Source organism: Poecilia latipinna, unplaced genomic scaffold (genome assembly GCF_001443285.1).
Source record: "Poecilia latipinna isolate Pla-1442-1.1 unplaced genomic scaffold, P_latipinna-1.0 Scaffold1361, whole genome shotgun sequence".
Lineage (NCBI taxonomy): Eukaryota > Metazoa > Chordata > Actinopteri > Cyprinodontiformes > Poeciliidae > Poecilia > Poecilia latipinna.
The window spans coordinates 215,419-233,243 of NW_015113977.1; the positions used below are offsets into that span (position 1 = coordinate 215,419).

Consider the following 17,825-nt stretch of genomic DNA (forward strand, 5'->3'; position numbering starts at 1 on the left):
TTTAAAGGCAACTACAGGGAGCAGCTGTAAACAAGGACAGCTGCTTTTTTTTAACTTTGTTTTTATGAAGTAAAGCACTTTGTACCGCCTTGTTGCTGAAATGTGCTACACAAATAAAGTTGCACAACTGATGCATCAGATGACAGGACTACATGAGATTGAACTCGACCTGGAAGGTATGTGTTTATTTTTTTTTCTTATACCATTATTCTGTACATGCTCGCCAGGAAAATTGGCAACTGGGGAAAAAAATAAAAGCCAAAAAAAAACAAAAAAACAAATTAACCAGACAGCAGGATTTGGGTTAGTCTGTTTCCATCCAAAAAATGTTTTATTGTCCTCCAAACTGAAAAGGTTTACCCTGTCGTTTGGCTCTTCTCCTGAGCCAAAAAACATACATTGCATTTCTTCAGTTTAGCAGTGGAGGCATACAAAGATCTTTTTGGACTCGTAGAGAGATTGACGGAAAGAGCAATATGGGATCCTCTCCTTCCAAGTCACATGATGAGTAAATCTTTGTATTCATGAGATTAATTTCAGAACACATGAAGCTGGAGGAAAGAAGCATCTGATCTCCTGTGAAAGACGAAGAGAGGAGAGGGAAAACAACCGTGTGAGGAGACCAAGGCTCGCGTTGCTTCTGTTAGAAAAGGCCTGAAAACGGTCACAACCAAGAGATCGCTTCGTCTCTTTCGCCTCGGAGGTGTGTGTTTCGCTTCTGTGCAGAACAGCTGTAGTGTACATAAATGGACACTGGATATGCAAATTCAAAACCAAAGTGCCCACAGTCGATATAAAGCCAGGTCACACAACCAAAAAAAAAAAAAGTTGGTGTCACACAAAGGGGAGGGGCTTGAGACTTTGACATTAGGGTTAACAAAACAGTCAGTGTGTGTGTGTGTGTGTGTGTGGTGGAAAGATGCCGGAGAAGCGGCACCGAACAGTTGATAGTTAGTCAGGGCCTCCCCGTCTGGTGACTGTGCAGTTTAAAATGGGCACATGGTGATTTAAGCTCATGCTTCAGTTGTGGTAAACCATCCAAGCACTTTAATTTATATCTATAAATACACAGCAGCGTTTTTTTTTTTCTTTTATTAAGCGGAGGGGTTTCAGTCGGCCTCCTCTCCTTCTGTGAGTGTGTGACGAGTTTTTGTCTCTGGAAAACAGCGGACTACGCGTTCTGCTAGAGGAAACACGGGTTATGTGGGACTGATTATCAACTTTCATATAGAGTTTTTTTTTTTTAATAATATATTTATATAGTTCTCTTTTGTCTCACACACCCGACACGCTTGCTTGCTTTCACATTCTCTCGTCTCACTACTTTTATTCAATGTACACAAAGTAAAACATGGGGTGGAGTTGGGGAGCGACAGAACTGAAATGACAATCACTGAGAAAAAAAAACAAAAAAAAAAAGCCATGAAGAACTGCAGTCTTTGTCATCCATTGGCAGTTGGACTGACGGAGCAGTCGGCTAGTCACAATGGTGGATTGAAGGGGGAAAGGGAGCGGCCATGTCATCAAAGGGGCGGCGCGGGGGGCTCTTTCTTGGCGGGTGCCGTTTTAGTCGCCAGTTTCGTCTTCTTCGGGGCGGGGCTCGTCTCCTTGAGGTTGAGGTTCTCCAGGGCCACGTCCAACGTCATCACCTCCACGCAGCCCATGGCCTCGAAGTCGGCGAAGTTTCGCAACGAGCCGTGACAATCGTCCTCGTCTTCGGAGGAGGAGGCCGAGGCATCGTCGTCGGGCAGCAGCGTGGAGAGCAGCAGCTCGGTGACGAACAGGCTCCTGTCGGCCCACTGGGCCTCGCATGCCTGCCGTTCCACCTCAGATAGCCGCGGTTCGCTCAGCCTGCGGGACGGAACGGGAAGCGGTTATGTCTTCACACAAGGATCAACTTAGAGGTCTGTTCTACGTATTAACCCTTTAGCACTTTTACAGATACCTGTGTGGAAACACAGTTTGGAGATCATAAGTCATTCTGACCTTGTGTGTCTGTCTTCTTGGAGGAAAGGTATAAAATTCAAGGCGACTCAAAGTCACCATGTTTTAGATGCTTCAAAATCCTCTAAACGTATCTTACCTCACAGTACTTTGAATGCGATTGGGCCTGTAGTGATTTTTTTTTTTTTTTTTTACATAATCCACCTGCTGTTTCAACACTTAACTGCATCATAGAGATGGTTTGGAGCCCCCTGCTGTTCATAGTGAGGTATTTAAGATCAAACATTGACATTTGGCGTTCTGTTGTTAAACCAAGCATCACAGAACTAATTATGGCAAATCAAAGTATCTGGATCCTGTGGTTTATGAAATTATCAGTAAAAAGCCACATCAGAAGTAATGAGTGTCAGACGGAGGGTAGATGTTCCTACCTGCTGAGTAGAAACTGGGAGCTGTGTGCCGTGTGCTGTGTGTTGGGCTCAGTCGCCCCCGGGTGGGGGCTGGGGTTGTTGGTGTGGTTGGCGCTGGGGTTGGGGTTTGCGGCGGTCGAATTCGTGTTGAGGATGGCGTTGGCTCGGCCGCCCCCTCGGCTGGCGTTTCGGGCCGTCTCCAGCTGCTGGCGCGCCACCTGCGCCTGCTGGCGCTCCAGCTGGAGTTGCATCTGAAGCTGCTGGAGCTGCGAGGCAGAGGGACCCGAACTGAGCTGGCCCCCCGCCGAACGCCGTACCCCCGACAACTGGGACAGGAGCTCTACGAGAAGCAGACGCACAGAGTTCAGAGTCAGAAAGTGTGATGGGAAGACCTTGCTGAGCGCAAGATCATTACCAGACTGCAAGCTCTCACGAAGAAAAACAAAAGGCAACACAGCTGCAACGTGAAATCGTTCATTTCTTTACTGGTGTGAGCTACACGTTCACAGACAAATTTCCTCTTCCAGAACCAGAGCCGTGGGATCAAAGCTCAGCAGGTACAGCGGGTCATTAGAAAGGACACTGGCGCTCTGTGTGGAGCTGAACACTGGCCCTCATTAAGACGCAGCTGGGGGTGGCGGAGCGAATGCCAAGCGCTGAACCAAATTAAAATCAGGAACAGGATAAACAAGGAATTACCGCAGCAACAATCCCCTCCCACACAAAACAAACTTTTTAAAAGCCACTGAAACATGCCTTAGATATTTAAAAAAAAGAAAGATTAAAACTAAGCAAAGAAGATGGAATAAAGATGCTTTGACTGCTCTCAAATTTGTCCCCTTTAGTAGCACAGACACTGACAGGACCAATTAATTTGTTAAATGTTTTAATATCAATGAGTCAAAATGAGGGTTTTGACTTTACTGCAAATCTCCATCTTTTATAAGCAAATTGTGAAGCAACAGGATATGTTTTTTTTTCTACAATTAAGCCATTAGCAGGGTTTAAATATCTGCTAATTACTGATGCACTCATCGACACACAAGGAAGGCAACTGTGCTATTTATTAACAAAATGGGGCTGCCTGAAGTGTTCACAATAACTGACAATGTTTTTCATATGGCTGCACTAATATTAAAATTTGGGATGATATTGAAATCCCATATTTACCTTTTTTTTAATATAAATATTGGATGTTAATATCGGTTCATTTTTATTCATCGGATCAATGCCAATATGTTAGTAATATCTCTAGTTTTTGCACACATGTGGAAACATTTGGCCGGCTCTTTGCAGAATTGTTTTAATTCAGCAGCACTGAAGGGTTTCTGTGCATGAACCACACACATCTCAAATCAATTTGAGATGTGTCTTGGCTTTGACTAGGCCACACTAAAACTTGTATACATTTCTACAACATGAGGTTCTTAAAGACAACTTACAAAACGAAGTTGTTCTTTGACAGGGACATTTCTGAGCAAAATACATCTTTAAAAAAAAAAAAAACTTTAGCAGCTTCTGCAGTAACGTCGGTCCAGCAGAGCCTGCAGCCGTCTACTCGCCTGCTATGGGATCCATGGCCTCTCTGCTGTAGTTGGAGCTCTGTGAGGAGCTCTGACTGGTGGAGAGCCCCCCTGTGGTGCTGCTGGTGAAATGCATGTTAGACCTGCGGGCTCGCGGGCCCCCCAACCCACGCCCGGGGTGAAACATCCTCCTCACGTGCCGCACCCCGCTCGACTCGTCGTGACGCTCGCCATTAAGGAAAAAAAAACTGGAAGCTAAATCTGCTGTATGTATCAAAAAAAAAAACCAGCTACATCTTATCAAATGTTCTCATGAGAAAACATTCTTGTCAACAGTTTAAGAGGATATTCACATTGGAAAAACTGGCTCTTGTATATTTGCTTACTGCAGCATTAAAACAACTAGAACGTGCTTCCTACAGCCTGACGGAGCTTCAGCACCAGCTGTGATTTGAAAACATATTTGCATCCTGCTCCAATCTTCCCAATCACAGAGAAACGGGCTGCACAACCCAAACCAAGCCAAGACACATTGTGTAAAGCTTTCTGAAAGCCCTGCTCTGAGTTTCATTTCAGAGTATTTCTGCCTCTTTTGTTTTCTCTGAAGCATTTGCTCAAAGTGTCCTATAAATAGACCACAAGGCTGATGTGGTCAGACCTGAGGCTATTCTAGAACCAAGGTATTTCAGCTCCTTCCTGACAAGCAAACCAACTGATTTCATTACGAGCTGCACAACAACATTTAAAATGGTTCAGGGTTCTTAGAATTGTGCAGGTGAAATCACTTTCTGAACTTTGAACTACCAAATAATACCAGTACAATACTTTATTGTACCTGAGGCTTAGAGAGAAATAAAGCATGTCCGATTTACAGACTAAATGGGTGCAAATCTAGTTGACCAAAAAAAAAAAAAAAAAAAACACATTTTTTTTAAGCTGTTCTGAATATACGTGTGACTGTCAGAGTGATGAAAGGATATCAAGTCTCTCGGGGCTCTGTGTTCAAGTGTGAGATGAGCAGCAAAGTCATCCGTCACGTGGTTTGGGTCGCCACCTGGCAGTGCTGCACATATGGGGCATATCTGGAAAACGGCAAGAGGAAAAAAAAACATGGTGATATTAACTGAACCACACACAACGACCAACTGGGTCTTCTTCAGAAATATTACAGCAATAGATCCCAACATTACATCCTGACAAGATCCCCTTCACTACCAATTGTTGATGAGATGGTTATCGCCATAGTAATAAAAACAGTTTAAAAATTACAATCAGATCTATTTGCTTATATATCAATTACTGATCTATAAGCAAGCCTCACTCATTAATAATAAACTACTTCAGCACACTAATTAAGATAGTTAAGAAATTGTAAATAAACATTTATTGATGCTCTTGTGCAGCCAACTGTGTATAAATATGTGAAACAATTTCAATACTGTTATTTTTAAGGACTGCAAACGTTATCAAGTAAGAGTTTAGACCAGAATGTTTTAATCACAATATGTTTGATGCTAATAAAAATTTAAATAACTGTAGATGCTTAGTCCACACTACGTACAGATGAAACCAGAAGTTTACATTAATTAAAAAAAAAAAAAGAAAATCAAATTCTTTCATTATTTTGGCAGTAAGTGAATAGATATAATTTGTGATGCTAACTGTCTGAATTTAAATCAGACCAAGCTTCTCATGTTTTAAAAAAAAAGTTCACATCTCTATTTCTATTTACTCAAAGACCACCTTAATCTGTCACAGTTCTGTCCAGGGAAACGTAACGTTTCCGACATGAATGTAGCATCGAATGAGAACAAATAACCTGGATTTGGTCTAGCATGTCAGATTGTAAATTGATGACCCGAACCATTTCTGACTATTTTTATAAAGGTTTTTCTCACTCAGATCAACATAAAAATAGTTTCTATCTTTGACGAGCAGACTCTGTAGCCGACGGGGAAACAGAACTTCATTTTCATCAACTCTCAAATCAAATCTGTTTTTGATTTAGAAATGTCATTTTACTGAAAAATGCACCTAGAACAGTATTTTTTTTTTATAATGGTAACATGTTTACCAGACTGACATTTAGAAAAGTAGCTTTTTGTGTATGTAAAGTTTAATTTAGAATTTATTTTCATTATTTGTTGTGATATTTTCTGTCCATGTAAACCAAATACTCTACACTTGAAGCCTTATTCTCCTGAGATGTCTGGAGTGATGCAGCAGTATACCACTCTCAGTTAATCTTAAAAGCCAAGTAATAAAATAAAAAAATCAATATATGTGTTGATGGAAGCTCTGTCACCCGAGTCAATCCATCCAACAGAGGAACTTAAATCCGAACTGTTTATGAGCTGAAGTGGAAAATGTGTGGCTCACATTTCAAATAAAATGTTTCACAACAAATTAAGAGTAGAAATGTGATGCTGATGATTGTGAGCTGTTCAATTTCTTTAGATTTAAATGTTTTTAGCTGAAATTATATTTATGTTACAACAGACACTAACCAAAGGAGGTTCAAACATTGGAATAAAGAGAAATACAGTTAAAAATATGTTACATACTGCTGTCTACCTGAGAGATCAGCTGTCTTTACTGATCCTGGAAAATTGTCTGATGGAAATTAAAGTCTGTGTTTCAGCATCAAGATAAACCACCACACTAATATAAGAAGTGTTGGAGTTAGGACTTCCTCTTTTAATAGTTTAATGTTGTCCCAACTTAATAATTAAACTGTATCGTCTTAAGTTAATTACACAACAGGTAGACCTCATTAACTGCTTGTTTAATTCACAAGAAACCGTTGAAGGTATTCATCAGCTGCAGTCTGGATTTTCTAAATGTGTCCTCTCTGAATTACCCCCTTTTCACATCCTCTGTCTCCATCTTTGACAACTTGCATGACAATAAGTTCCTCTCTTGTCAAACAAAACGCAGGCAAGATCAGCGAAAGGCTTGATGGTTATTTCCAGCAGTGTGTACTGAAAGTGAAGGGTTCAGTTCTTCCAGGAAAGGAAGATAAAAAAATGATGACATAAGAAAATGTTTCAAACAGTAATTGAATCCTAATCTTGTGTGAGTTCGTGCGTCTCCCACACAGAAAGCCGTGCAGATGAAGTAACAATTAATTAGAGTGACTAAATACGCTACATGTTTGACAGTCAGGATCAACAAACTCCCCTCTATTACACGAGAGCTTTGCAAATCAGTTTCTTCTCACATCTGGGGATATTTCTCCACTGTGGCCTAACAGATACAATGGTCATATAGCAGGACGGCAAAATTGTCATAATCTGTATGCAAAACTGTAACACGAGAAAAATATCAAACAATACAGCACAGTGCTGAATTATTTCACAGCAATAAACCATTTGTTTCCCTGTTTATCGGTTCTGCCTGTAAACAAGCAACCTGACAACACTTCCCATCAGAACTGGCTTTGAAACTAAGACTTAACGACCACAAATTATTTGCAATCCATTTATTTTACTCAGACTGCAGCTGGAAGCATTTATTTATTTATTTTTTCAGCGGTAAAGTCGAGCCAGACATTTATACGGGGTTAAACGGAGACGACCGATCTTAAGGCGCCCACTCACCACTTCAGTGGAGGTTTCCGTGTGCTCTGCAGCCACGTGCTCCTGCAGGGAGATCTCTGTGTAGCCCATCCTGCCGCAGTAGGGACAGGTGAAGGCCTGAGGCTGCTCCACCGAGAACGCCTCTCCGCCATAGTACAGGTCTGAAACGAAGACAAACTGCTTTCAGCTCTGGCGTGCACACAAGCATTCCAGAAAAAATACAAAAGAAAAAAAAAAAAAAAATCTGTGATTCTAATAAAGCTATTAAATAATATCTTCAGATTGTTATTTCATAGACCCGTTGTTAACGGTGACGCCCTGCACCCTTTAGAGATTTTTTTTTCCTTCAGCCTTCCTGAATCAAATAATTAGGTCACTAAGCAGGACTTGACTGCATGCTGAGGCAATAATTCAATTACTTGATTGAGACGTGTAGAGTTAGGAATGCATCTAAGAGTTACATGACAGACTGGAGGTCGAGACCCCCGGTAGACGATGCAACTGTGGTCATCAAGTTAAAATGTCATTTAAACCACACATTTGTTTCTAAAGCTTCTTACATAAATCAGTCTGATTATTTACTTAATTCTTAACATCTGAATGAAAGTGGAGTCAGGTAACACAGTAACAAATATTACTGGATGATAAAATATAAATATTGTTGTTTTGAGATCATTACTGAGTATTATATTTAGAATGGTATAATAACGCAAGTTTGCCTTCTCAAAGACTAAAAATACCTTTAATTTTGTACAGAACACTTAAAAACAGAAGTGAAAGACATTTTAAATGTCAAAAATAAAACAACCAAGCACAACAAATAAAAAGGAAATAAAAACCACACACAACCAAAAACAGAAACAAAATAGATCATATGAAGTCTCTAAACAAAATTGCCCTTCAAAAGTCATCACAATATAATGAATCAAATGATTAATTGCTTATTGTGACAGCCTTAACTGGAGTAAACATAATTTGACTTAGTCTGTTAAATAAAGAAAATAGACAAAAAGAGAAGGACAGACAGAAAAACTGATGGATCCATGGAAAGACGGATGACCAAACAGACAGAAGGACAAACAGATGGCTGAACAGACAGAGGGACGGACAAACATACAGATGAATGAACGGACAGCTGGATGGACAGACACATGGATGGACGGGTAAAAGGATAGATGGATGTCAGTTTTAAGCAGCAACGTCAGTCAGCGCCACTCAGGGTTCTACTGCTCACAAAGTTTTCCAGAAAATGCTCAAGTTTTTCAAGGTCATCTGCATTTATAAATGTAAAAATGCAGAATAAGAACTCAAAGACCCAATCGCTTAAATAACAAATAGTCCAGTTTTTTAGATACGCAGGCCGATAGTTTAACCTGATTGCGTCTTTACTGTGCCTGCAGTAGTGATGAGGATGGTGCTAACAGCAAAGAAAAATCAATCCTTTTCCACACAGACATGGAAAATACTAAAAAAAAAAAGTTGATGTCTTTTTAAGTCTGTCTAGGAACGACAAGTACTGCAAGTTCATTTGGAAACTAAAGCCTCTCAATTTAAAATATGTCAAAAAAAGTAGATAACATTCTAAGATTCAATCAAGTCAGATCTATGCAAAATATCCAGCCGCCAGGTTTCAATTATCTATGTTCAAAACCAGAGACAAAAGCAAAATACCTACAACTACATGAACATTAATACTTTAATTAATTGAATTCATGTTTTCTGGACAGAAAAAAACTACACCTTTATTGAGTTCTGTTTACAGAAACAGAACTACAAATGAATACGAACGTCGTATTCCTAAGAGACTTCACTGGCAAATTACTTCAAATTAAAAATACAGATGAGTCATGCTGCCAAAATGTAGCATGTTATACACATTTTCAAAATGTGCCTCATGTTCACTTTAGCTTCACGTACCGAAGTCAACTCTTGTTAATATACACTGCATGGGATGTTCTGTGGTGTGTCTGGTCGTGGTTGCACCGCTTTCGTAGCATGACGCACACAGGTCATAGTCGTAGCAAATTAAACACTTGTACCGTCGACCTCTGAAGTTGCCCTTTAAACACGCGTCGCAGCTCACACCTGAAGGAGAACACATGCAAAAGTTCAACAATATGAATGACCGCATCAGACTGTGACAGCAGACGTTTAAATCTATTATCTAATGCAAGAAAAAAATAAATCTTTTGTTTTTATTAACGACCGTTACATTTGATGCGACACACATTTCCGTTTTTTAGATACAGTGAACATCATGCTACATTATGCACACAGTCAAGAAATACTTTAACATCATCAGTACGTAGAAAAAGAGGAACGTTTCACAAGCTGAACAAAAACGCGTGAATTAAAAAACGCTGACCAACTGATGGTTGGTCAACGTAACATATTTAAACCAAACAGCTATTATATAATTGGAAGAAATTCTGAGATTCGAGGTGAACACAAAGATACCTAGAATCAACACTCGTATATATTTTTTTATTTTCATTTGTAACAACATAACTAAAGCTTATTGTTGTGGTTCTGGTCTACCAAAATCCTGTTTGATGTACTTTAAGAAGAGAAGATGTTGGTGAGGGATATGGAACTAAAGTTTTATTACAATATTTGTTGGTACTGGTATGATTATGATAAAATCAAATGATCTATTGCCTCAAATTAAAAAAAAAAAAAGTAACTATTGCTGTGACTATATGTCAGAATTATCAAGTCCCACAAGCATAAATACGGAGCTATAAAAACATCCCCATTTAAAAGCAGGCTTCTTTAGGACACTAGTGACACAATGAAGTGTGATTTGTATGACTACACTGCAGACAATAAGTGCATTTAATCAGATTAAATCACATTATTTAAATGTATTGATATTACTTAATGTTTATATGGAACAAAAATTACAAAACTAGTAAAAATAATTGAAAATATTTCATTTTTCCCCCTTAAATATTAATTGGAATTTATCATGACAACACAATAATTCAAAATTGTTCACGATAAATCCTCACTTCTATGGGAAGTTTGTTGTTTTTAATTACCCAAATAAACAAGCAATATCAGCTAATTTGATGCACAAGTACAATGCTCAGTCTGGCTGTGATTTAAAGAAAAGCCCATTTCAAAAATGAGCCATAATCTTTACTATAAAATAATTTAATCTGTGTCATTCACACTTTTGGATTTGAAATACATTATCTAATGTACTGCAATTAAACAAACAAAACTTGGTAGTGCCACCGACAAACTCAGAAGCTAAAACATTTCATGCAAAAAAAAAAAAAAAGCAAATAGTCTAAATTTAAAGGACCCATTTAAAAACGTTTAGAAACTGTCCAGCAGCAGAAATCTCACCTCTGATTTGTTTGTTTAGGCAGCTGAGATCTCTGAATTCAATGATCTTACAAAAGAAGTTGAAGGGAATTAAATCTGGGAACACAAATACTTTTCCGTGTTCTGTTTTCCAAACAAACTAATGAAAGTATGAACCTTGGCTGACACTAGACCTGCCTTTTAATCCGGTAAACATTTTATTCACAGTCAATACGCGTTTCTTAAATTCAGGACAATTACTCAACTCTCTCTGATATATAACTTGGCGACAACTGACAGCAAAGTTCACAACAACAACACAAACATGGAAACAGAGGCCGTCCAGGGCCGAACTAACCTTTGCAACTAACCAGCTACCGTTGGGCAAAATGTTAACTGACAAGCCAGTGCAATGTTCCTGAATAAACTTTATAGTAATATCGCAGTTAATACATCTGTTTACATTTTATTCGAGTAAACAACTCCAAGCCAAACAAGGTTGGTGACAAGGACGAGGTGATTGTTAGTTTTGCAGTTCGTTAGCTAACGAAGCTGATATCTACAGGCCAACTTTCACCAGGAACGGAGCTAAAGCAGCTAACAGGAATAATTTCCAAGCTTCCACTCCTCCAACGCCATCTGGGATCCGCTGTCCTCTAATGTTGCCTATTTTCGGCACTCCCCTTGCTCCTCAACGATCACCTACATTACCACATAGCAGAGCTGGCATGCTAAGTTAGCACTCGGCTAACTTCAACTAGCCTCTTCCGCCTATGTGACAGCGCTGACTAAAGTGGAATTATGAATATTTACTCAAAGTAACTGCAAACAGATGAGCCGTTATATTAAATATTTATTTTAAGACCGGCAAAATGGGTTGTTAACCATTTAGCGCACACACGCTGCTAACAGTAGCTAACGTTAGCTAAGACGAGCTGCAAATAGAGAATTTGTCGGCTAGCAAGAGTTAGCCGACGGTGCACTGTGTCAACGTTTTTATTACAATTTGCGGGGTGCCCTCCGGTCTGTGGTAAAATTAGGTCTTACCTTCATGACGGGACATCCTACGAACACTGACTCAGCCCCCTATTTGGGCTCCCGTGGCTTGCAATGCAGAATAATATGAGAGAAGAGAAGAGAAGCCGGGGCTAGTGCCTGTCCCTGGCCTCTTCCCTCATGAAGGATCCGGTTTGGCTTCACTGCTCCCCTCCGCCTCCTGCTGTGTCACCGGCCAACTGGTTTGGCCACATGGGGGCGCTGCTGTCTTACTTTTGGTGCCACAGTTGTCATGGCTGACGTAAACTGAAGCGGCAATTTTCTAAATATCTGACTGCACTATTAAACTGTACAAGCTTTCGCATATTTTTAAAAATACGTACAGATTAATACAATTTCAAGCTCATATGCATAAATAAATACACACGAAACACACATAAAATAAAAAAGACACTTAATTAGAGTCTAAACATTAAACTTCAATTTATCCATACATGTCAGATTTGATCATTTGAGTAGTGATCAGATGCTCAGATGCCCAACCACCTCTGTCTTATCCAACACCTTCGAATGCAGACTAGAGCTGATAGCAGCGATACAGTCTGAGTTCTCCCTGGATATTGGAGAGTTTCTAATGTTCAAGGGCTAAGTCTGCAGAGCACGTGTCAAACTCAAGGCCAAGGGGCCAAATCCATACATTTTTATGTGGCTCTCTAAATTCTAGTTAGTAGAATCTAGTAGAACACCTAGATAGATTACAAGATTACAGTTGTGTGCTTAAATGTTATTTCATCAATCAAATCAAAGCCCGGTGTTTCTACATATTGTCAAATTACATCAGTATGAAAAGATGTTCTCTATTATTTGATTAAAGAGGAACTCATTGAATGCAAAGACAGCTATTTAGTAAGTGTTTTAACAGTTTGCTATAGGGTAGTTAATGGGTAGTTTTATCAATACATCCTGTCACAACTGGCCCTTTGAAAATGAGATAGACACCCCAGCTGTGGAGGCATTCTGATCACACACCCACACCCCATCAGGATGCACCTTTCATGAGCTCTGCATGAACAGCACAGCGCCTCACCCTGTCCTCTGTTAACAACTATATCCTCTGTTTACATCCAGAAGAAGAAAAACACAAATAAATTGTGGGAGGAAAAAAATAGCCAGTTCATCCCCAAGACGACCCATATGTTTTTGATTACAGTTTTATGATCATGGACGGAATACCGCCAGAAATGCCAGAAAGATAACAAGGAGAACATGCAACCATCGAGCAAAGGTAGAACTGCCTGGTTTGTGCCTCACATGCAAGCCAGGCAGTATACTGAGGTGAGGCAGCAGTGTTTTCCATCACACCAACCAGTCGCCCTTTGAAATATTTCCATTTAATAAAACAGTGTCATTATTTCCTTGTACTCAATCACCCGCTTTAGCTGAAAACATCAAGGTCACCTTTAAACATCACGACTGGAAACCTATAATTTAGCTCAGTTTAGAAATTTCAGAAACAAGTGGCGTGCCGCCTCTTCCAAAAGTGTCTGCAGACGCTGCGAGCTTTGCTCTAATTTGATATTTCACTGCTGCAGTTTCTAACAAAGGCTTTAAAGGATGAATCAAAGCTCCGCCTGACACCTGAAAAATGTTTAAGCAGGTTTTTTTTCTGCTGTCCTTGACAACCTCTGCTCTGTGTGATTATTTAAGTTTCGTGTAGTGGTTCCTTGCCGCGCAGACCTCACAGAACAAACTGAGGACAGGTCGGCACGGTGCAGAACCGACCTGGCTCCCAGACCGAGACCTGACATCTTGCTGAGTGGACGGAAAGAATAACACGAGGCCTTCACTGAAGGCTTCTCTGGCTGTCAAAGTAAACATGAATGCCAGGTTCTGACATCACCACATGTTCTGAGAAGCACATGGAGCTCTTTCTGGAGACGTATCGTCGGTTTGCTTTGGTGTCATTGTCATGCTCAGGTGAAAAACATAAATATAACGTCAGATGACTTTCTGTTTGCTCATCTTACTCAATGTTTACAGCAAACTAAAGAATCCCTGCTGCTTTCATGATTAAGGCTAAACTGTGATTTCTTTTTAGCCTCTTGCTCCGTGGAACGTCTCCGGATTTAGATGTGCTGGAAATGCAATGAATCTTACACAACAGAGCCTTCCTTGTCCTGCAAGAATACTTTAAGAGTATGATTTAATGCTTTTTGTTATTTCTGCAACATGTTTTGCAGAATCTTAATGACTTCCAGGACTGTTTCTAAAGTGACAGCTGCAACGCTGTTCATTGTCCTGCAGCTTGAAACAGAATGAAAGAAAATGTCAACTACATTTGTGGAACGTTTTTTACTTTCACTTCAAGAAATAAGATGTTTGATGAATGTTTTTTTTTTGTTGTTTTTTTTTTTCAATGTGTGGATTTAATCTTTTAATTGTTAAACCAGAATCACTAAACATGCCTCTCAGGCAGAATCTTGTGGAGAATTTAAGGATTTTTAGAATATGAAATAACAACTGTTTCAATTTTAGGATCCGACCTGTTTAACGTTATTTGGCTAGACATATAAAAGAATAAGTTATTTACAGAAAACAGCACCAAACTATATAAAACTCAATGCTAAGGCACCGCCCGTCTCTCACTCTCATTTATTAACTGTTTTATTAGAATCCTGGCCTCTGTATGGGTGGGCAGACATGACTAAATGCACTTACTACTATTTTCCTCCTTTCAGCGGTATTACAAGCTCCAGGGAAGAGTATAGAAAAAAATGCACATAATTTCAGTGAGACTGGCTGATAGTAATAGTTTAATCAGACTTATTCACTCAGATTTCTGCATCCGTCCCGACTTACCACCGAGCCCGAAGAAGTCCAATCCAAAACGTCTTCCAGCGTTTCGAAATTCTGAGTGACGTCAGATAAATTATTTATACACTAGAGAGGGTACATGACCTGGACATCTCCGCTTGAACTCCAGTGACCTCCTCAGACGCTATGTGAAGCTTTATAAGCACACAGTTATTAATAGGTAAGGGGCTAAAAATAGAAGAAATTATTTTCAAACAATCCAGTGTCCCTGTCCTCGTTTTTTAAAATACATTTAGGACATTGAGGTTTTTTTTCTTTTCTTTCCCCCCCCCCTTTTTACCAACTTTTGACAAAGAAAATGTCAAATTAACCTAGAGGGTCTGACCTTTTGTTTGTAAAGGTGACACTTCAGGACGCGACGTCTTGTTCCGCACAGCTTTTGTTGTTGACGGTTGGAGACTATAATTAGTTTATGCAGAGCTTGATCTGTGTCATATGTGTGTTTCATTTTAACAATATGTTTCTCCTAACTTTAAAAGAAACTAGCTCATTTTTTTTTAAATTGTCACATATTTAACTAAAATAACAGAAACAAATTGTGTCTTTAAGGCTGCTACACAACAAATTAATCAGAAAGTACATTGTGAGTCAGGTGTTAATATAAAGTAACACTGATGAATCTATGAGTTTTAGGAACTTTTTTTCAGCTCTACTTTCAACATTTAATTGAGAATTCAGTTGATGAATGTGAAATTATCGAGGACAACTTTTACGGCAGGAAATTTGTTTATTGAATGTGTCCTGCAAAAGGGTTAAATTTGGAAAAACACACAGATGATTATTTAGATATTTTTCAACACATTTTCATGAAACAAAAATAAAAAAAAAAATCATGGAAGTTATATCTGCTATGCGCAAGGTTGAAGTTTTTCCACTTCACCTTGCCTTTCCATACAAATAAAGTCAGGTCTGCGTCAGCATTTTTCTTATTTTCATTAGTTTGCAAAAATCAGCATTTTCAGCTGAGTTTTAACCATTTGTTATCCAAGTTTGCTTGCTCACTTTTTATCTCACTTGTATTTTGAGAAAGCACAAAGGACTTGTTGACAAAATCAGTGATGAAAATAAGAAACAGATCAACACATATTCATGTGTTAGAATGGCATAGTCAAAGCTCAGACCTGAATGTAACCGAGACTCTGATGTGCAGAAATTTTTTTTTTTTTTTTTTTTGATGTGTCAAAGATGTTTGGCGGCACCTTTGCAACATTAAGTTGCACAGGTGATTTTTTTATTAGTGCTATTAAAAAGCTTTGTGTTTTCTTTCAGCTTCACAGTCACGAGCTACCCTATCTCGGGACTATGATCTCTAAACCCTAACAAAACATATTTACTTGTGTGGTTGAAATGCATAGAACAGGAACCAGGTACCAAGGGGGGCTGCTGCAGTGGCAGGTGCCACTTCCTTTTGGTAGACCCTGATGTATGAACACACAAACACTGACTGTATTGTAGACCCCTTGCGTGAGTGGGCCCATTCTTTGCCTCCTGCATTGAAACTGGTCCACTAAGCTGGTGGTTTGGCTGCGCGCCAAGAATAGGGGAAAGATGCTTTCAGTGTGGGTATGGGTAGGGGGTCTCCATCCCCCACGCAACACGGCCTTTTAAATATATTCCACGGTGGGATGGATGGTTTCCATTCCATGACGCGGCTCAGAATATCCTCAGCTTTTATCACCACAAGAAAACAAACGCCCTGCGGCCCCCCCCCCCCGCTTTGTTTCTGCCATCTACTGTTTGTGTTTGATTCCCGTGAGCGTCAAACAGCTACAGGGCATCTGACAAGACATGCCACCCGGGTTTGCGTCACCACAAAAACGTGAGGAACTACTACTCCTTCTCCATTCAAGAGACGCCACGCCCTTCAGCGTAAACAATCGGGGGCTTGACCAATAAGATCCACGATAGATCAGCCGATGATCAGATGACTTACAACGAGAACGTATTTAAAACTGAAAAGGGGACGTTCAGCCGGCAGATTCAAGTAGTTGTAGAGTCGGTCTCCAGGAGGCGAGCATCCAAAAAGAGGACGCGCCGGTTCTCTGTCCCCTTTTGTCACTGGATCAACATTCACTGCGTTGCCTCAAGGAGCAACAACAACAACAACAAAAAAACCTCTACCCAGAACATTTTAGACTCGTTTACAGCTTTTTAAAAGTGTTTCTCCTCTCCTCTGTGATTGAGAAATGAATCTCAAAATATTTTTACTATGGACTTTTCTACAGTATGTGTCGTCCGCTTTAGGGGAAAACAGTGTTCTTAAAGGTAAGCGCTCCAAGTCTATTGTTCATTCATTTCTTTGTCTGCTTTTTTTTAATGGCATTGCTTGATTCTAACATAGCTGACAATAACCTTTAGTGATTTCTTAATACATTTTACAGTTCCCGCCCTGAATGGGATGAATGTATAACAGGAAACCCATCCAGAATAAGCAGAAAACCGGGATGGATCTAATGAGCCAAGACTGCGACGTGTCCTTTTTTTAGACTCTTGAAGGAGGTTCTCTCCACCCCGCCACGTTTCTTCCCCCACCTCTGTCTGTTTAAACCATTTGGACATGTGTTCCGCTGAATCCGCGTTTTACTCCGGACCGCTCGGCTGAAGTCATTCTGGTCACTGTGCCCAACTGAAGGGTGTTTGTGTTGAACAAATTGTGGTGATGGGCAGCCACCACGCGGCAAGCTTCTGCGGGGGCTTGTAATTAAAATCTACTCGACCAGTCAATTAAACGCTGAATTAAATTAGATCTCCTGCGTCCGGATGAGGGGGGGTAGGGGGGCAAGTTTTATTTGACTCGGTTCTGGTTGGTTAAAGAGAATCTTTGCACCGGAGCAGCAGGGTCATTTCAGAAATGTGGCATTCAGGTCTGAATGAGGCGTGTAAAATGCCGTAATTACGCGGTGTGAGAGGCAGTGAAGTGGCCATGCAGGTTTGCGCTCCTTTGTGCAGCAGATGTCTGCTGCATCAGCCGGTCGACCGCTTCAAGTGCCAAAGTTTAGACCTTGAATAGGCTTTAGTTTAAAGTCGCATGATCCAAATGAGTCTTTTTTATTTTTTTTATTTTATTTTTTTTACATTTTCTAATACCAACTTTTTCATGATTTTTTTTTTTTGTATCTTTTTTTTTTTTTTTTTTTTTTTTTTTGTCCTGTGAATTAAACACCAATTTTTGGGGGGGAACAGGTTCA

At 39.9% G+C, this 17,825-nt stretch overlaps 2 protein-coding genes across 3 annotated transcripts in view; one reads left to right on the forward strand and one right to left on the reverse strand.

Moving 5' to 3' along the window:
• Positions 1–1,392: 1,392 nt before the first annotated feature.
• On the reverse strand, positions 1,393–12,007 carry LOC106962029 (E3 ubiquitin-protein ligase KCMF1-like). Of its 2 annotated transcripts, none has more exons than XM_015056171.1 (7): positions 11,815–12,007; positions 9,373–9,540; positions 7,477–7,616; positions 4,858–4,959; positions 3,917–4,097; positions 2,376–2,694; positions 1,393–1,851 (listed from the first exon to the last, which is right to left on the reverse strand). In XM_015056171.1, exons 1-7 carry the CDS (start codon positions 11,828–11,830, stop codon positions 1,524–1,526), a joined length of 1,254 nt encoding a protein of 417 aa, XP_014911657.1. In that variant the 5' UTR covers positions 11,831–12,007; the 3' UTR covers positions 1,393–1,523. The 2 variants fall into 2 exon arrangements, with proteins under 2 accessions (XP_014911657.1, XP_014911658.1); XM_015056172.1 differs by lacking the exon at positions 11,815–12,007 and adding an exon at positions 11,126–11,297.
• Positions 12,008–16,597: 4,590 nt separating this feature from the next.
• Positions 16,598–17,825, forward strand: part of lipg (lipase, endothelial) — an 8,200-nt gene continuing 6,972 nt past the window's right edge. Inside the window, exon 1 of the mRNA XM_015056170.1 lies at positions 16,598–16,902. Within this exon, the coding sequence (XP_014911656.1) occupies positions 16,824–16,902 (79 nt within the window). The 5' untranslated portion in view covers positions 16,598–16,823. The remainder of the gene's footprint in view (positions 16,903–17,825) is intronic.

Coding starts and splice junctions, on each gene's coding strand:
- LOC106962029 (XM_015056171.1), bottom strand. Junction 4,960..7,476: donor CGGAAACCTCCACTGAAGTG/GTGAGTGGGCGC, acceptor GCCGTTTTCCAG/ATATGCCCCATATGTGCAGC. Junction 2,695..3,916: donor GGCCATGGATCCCATAGCAG/GCGAGTAGACGG, acceptor TGCTTCTCGTAG/AGCTCCTGTCCCAGTTGTCG.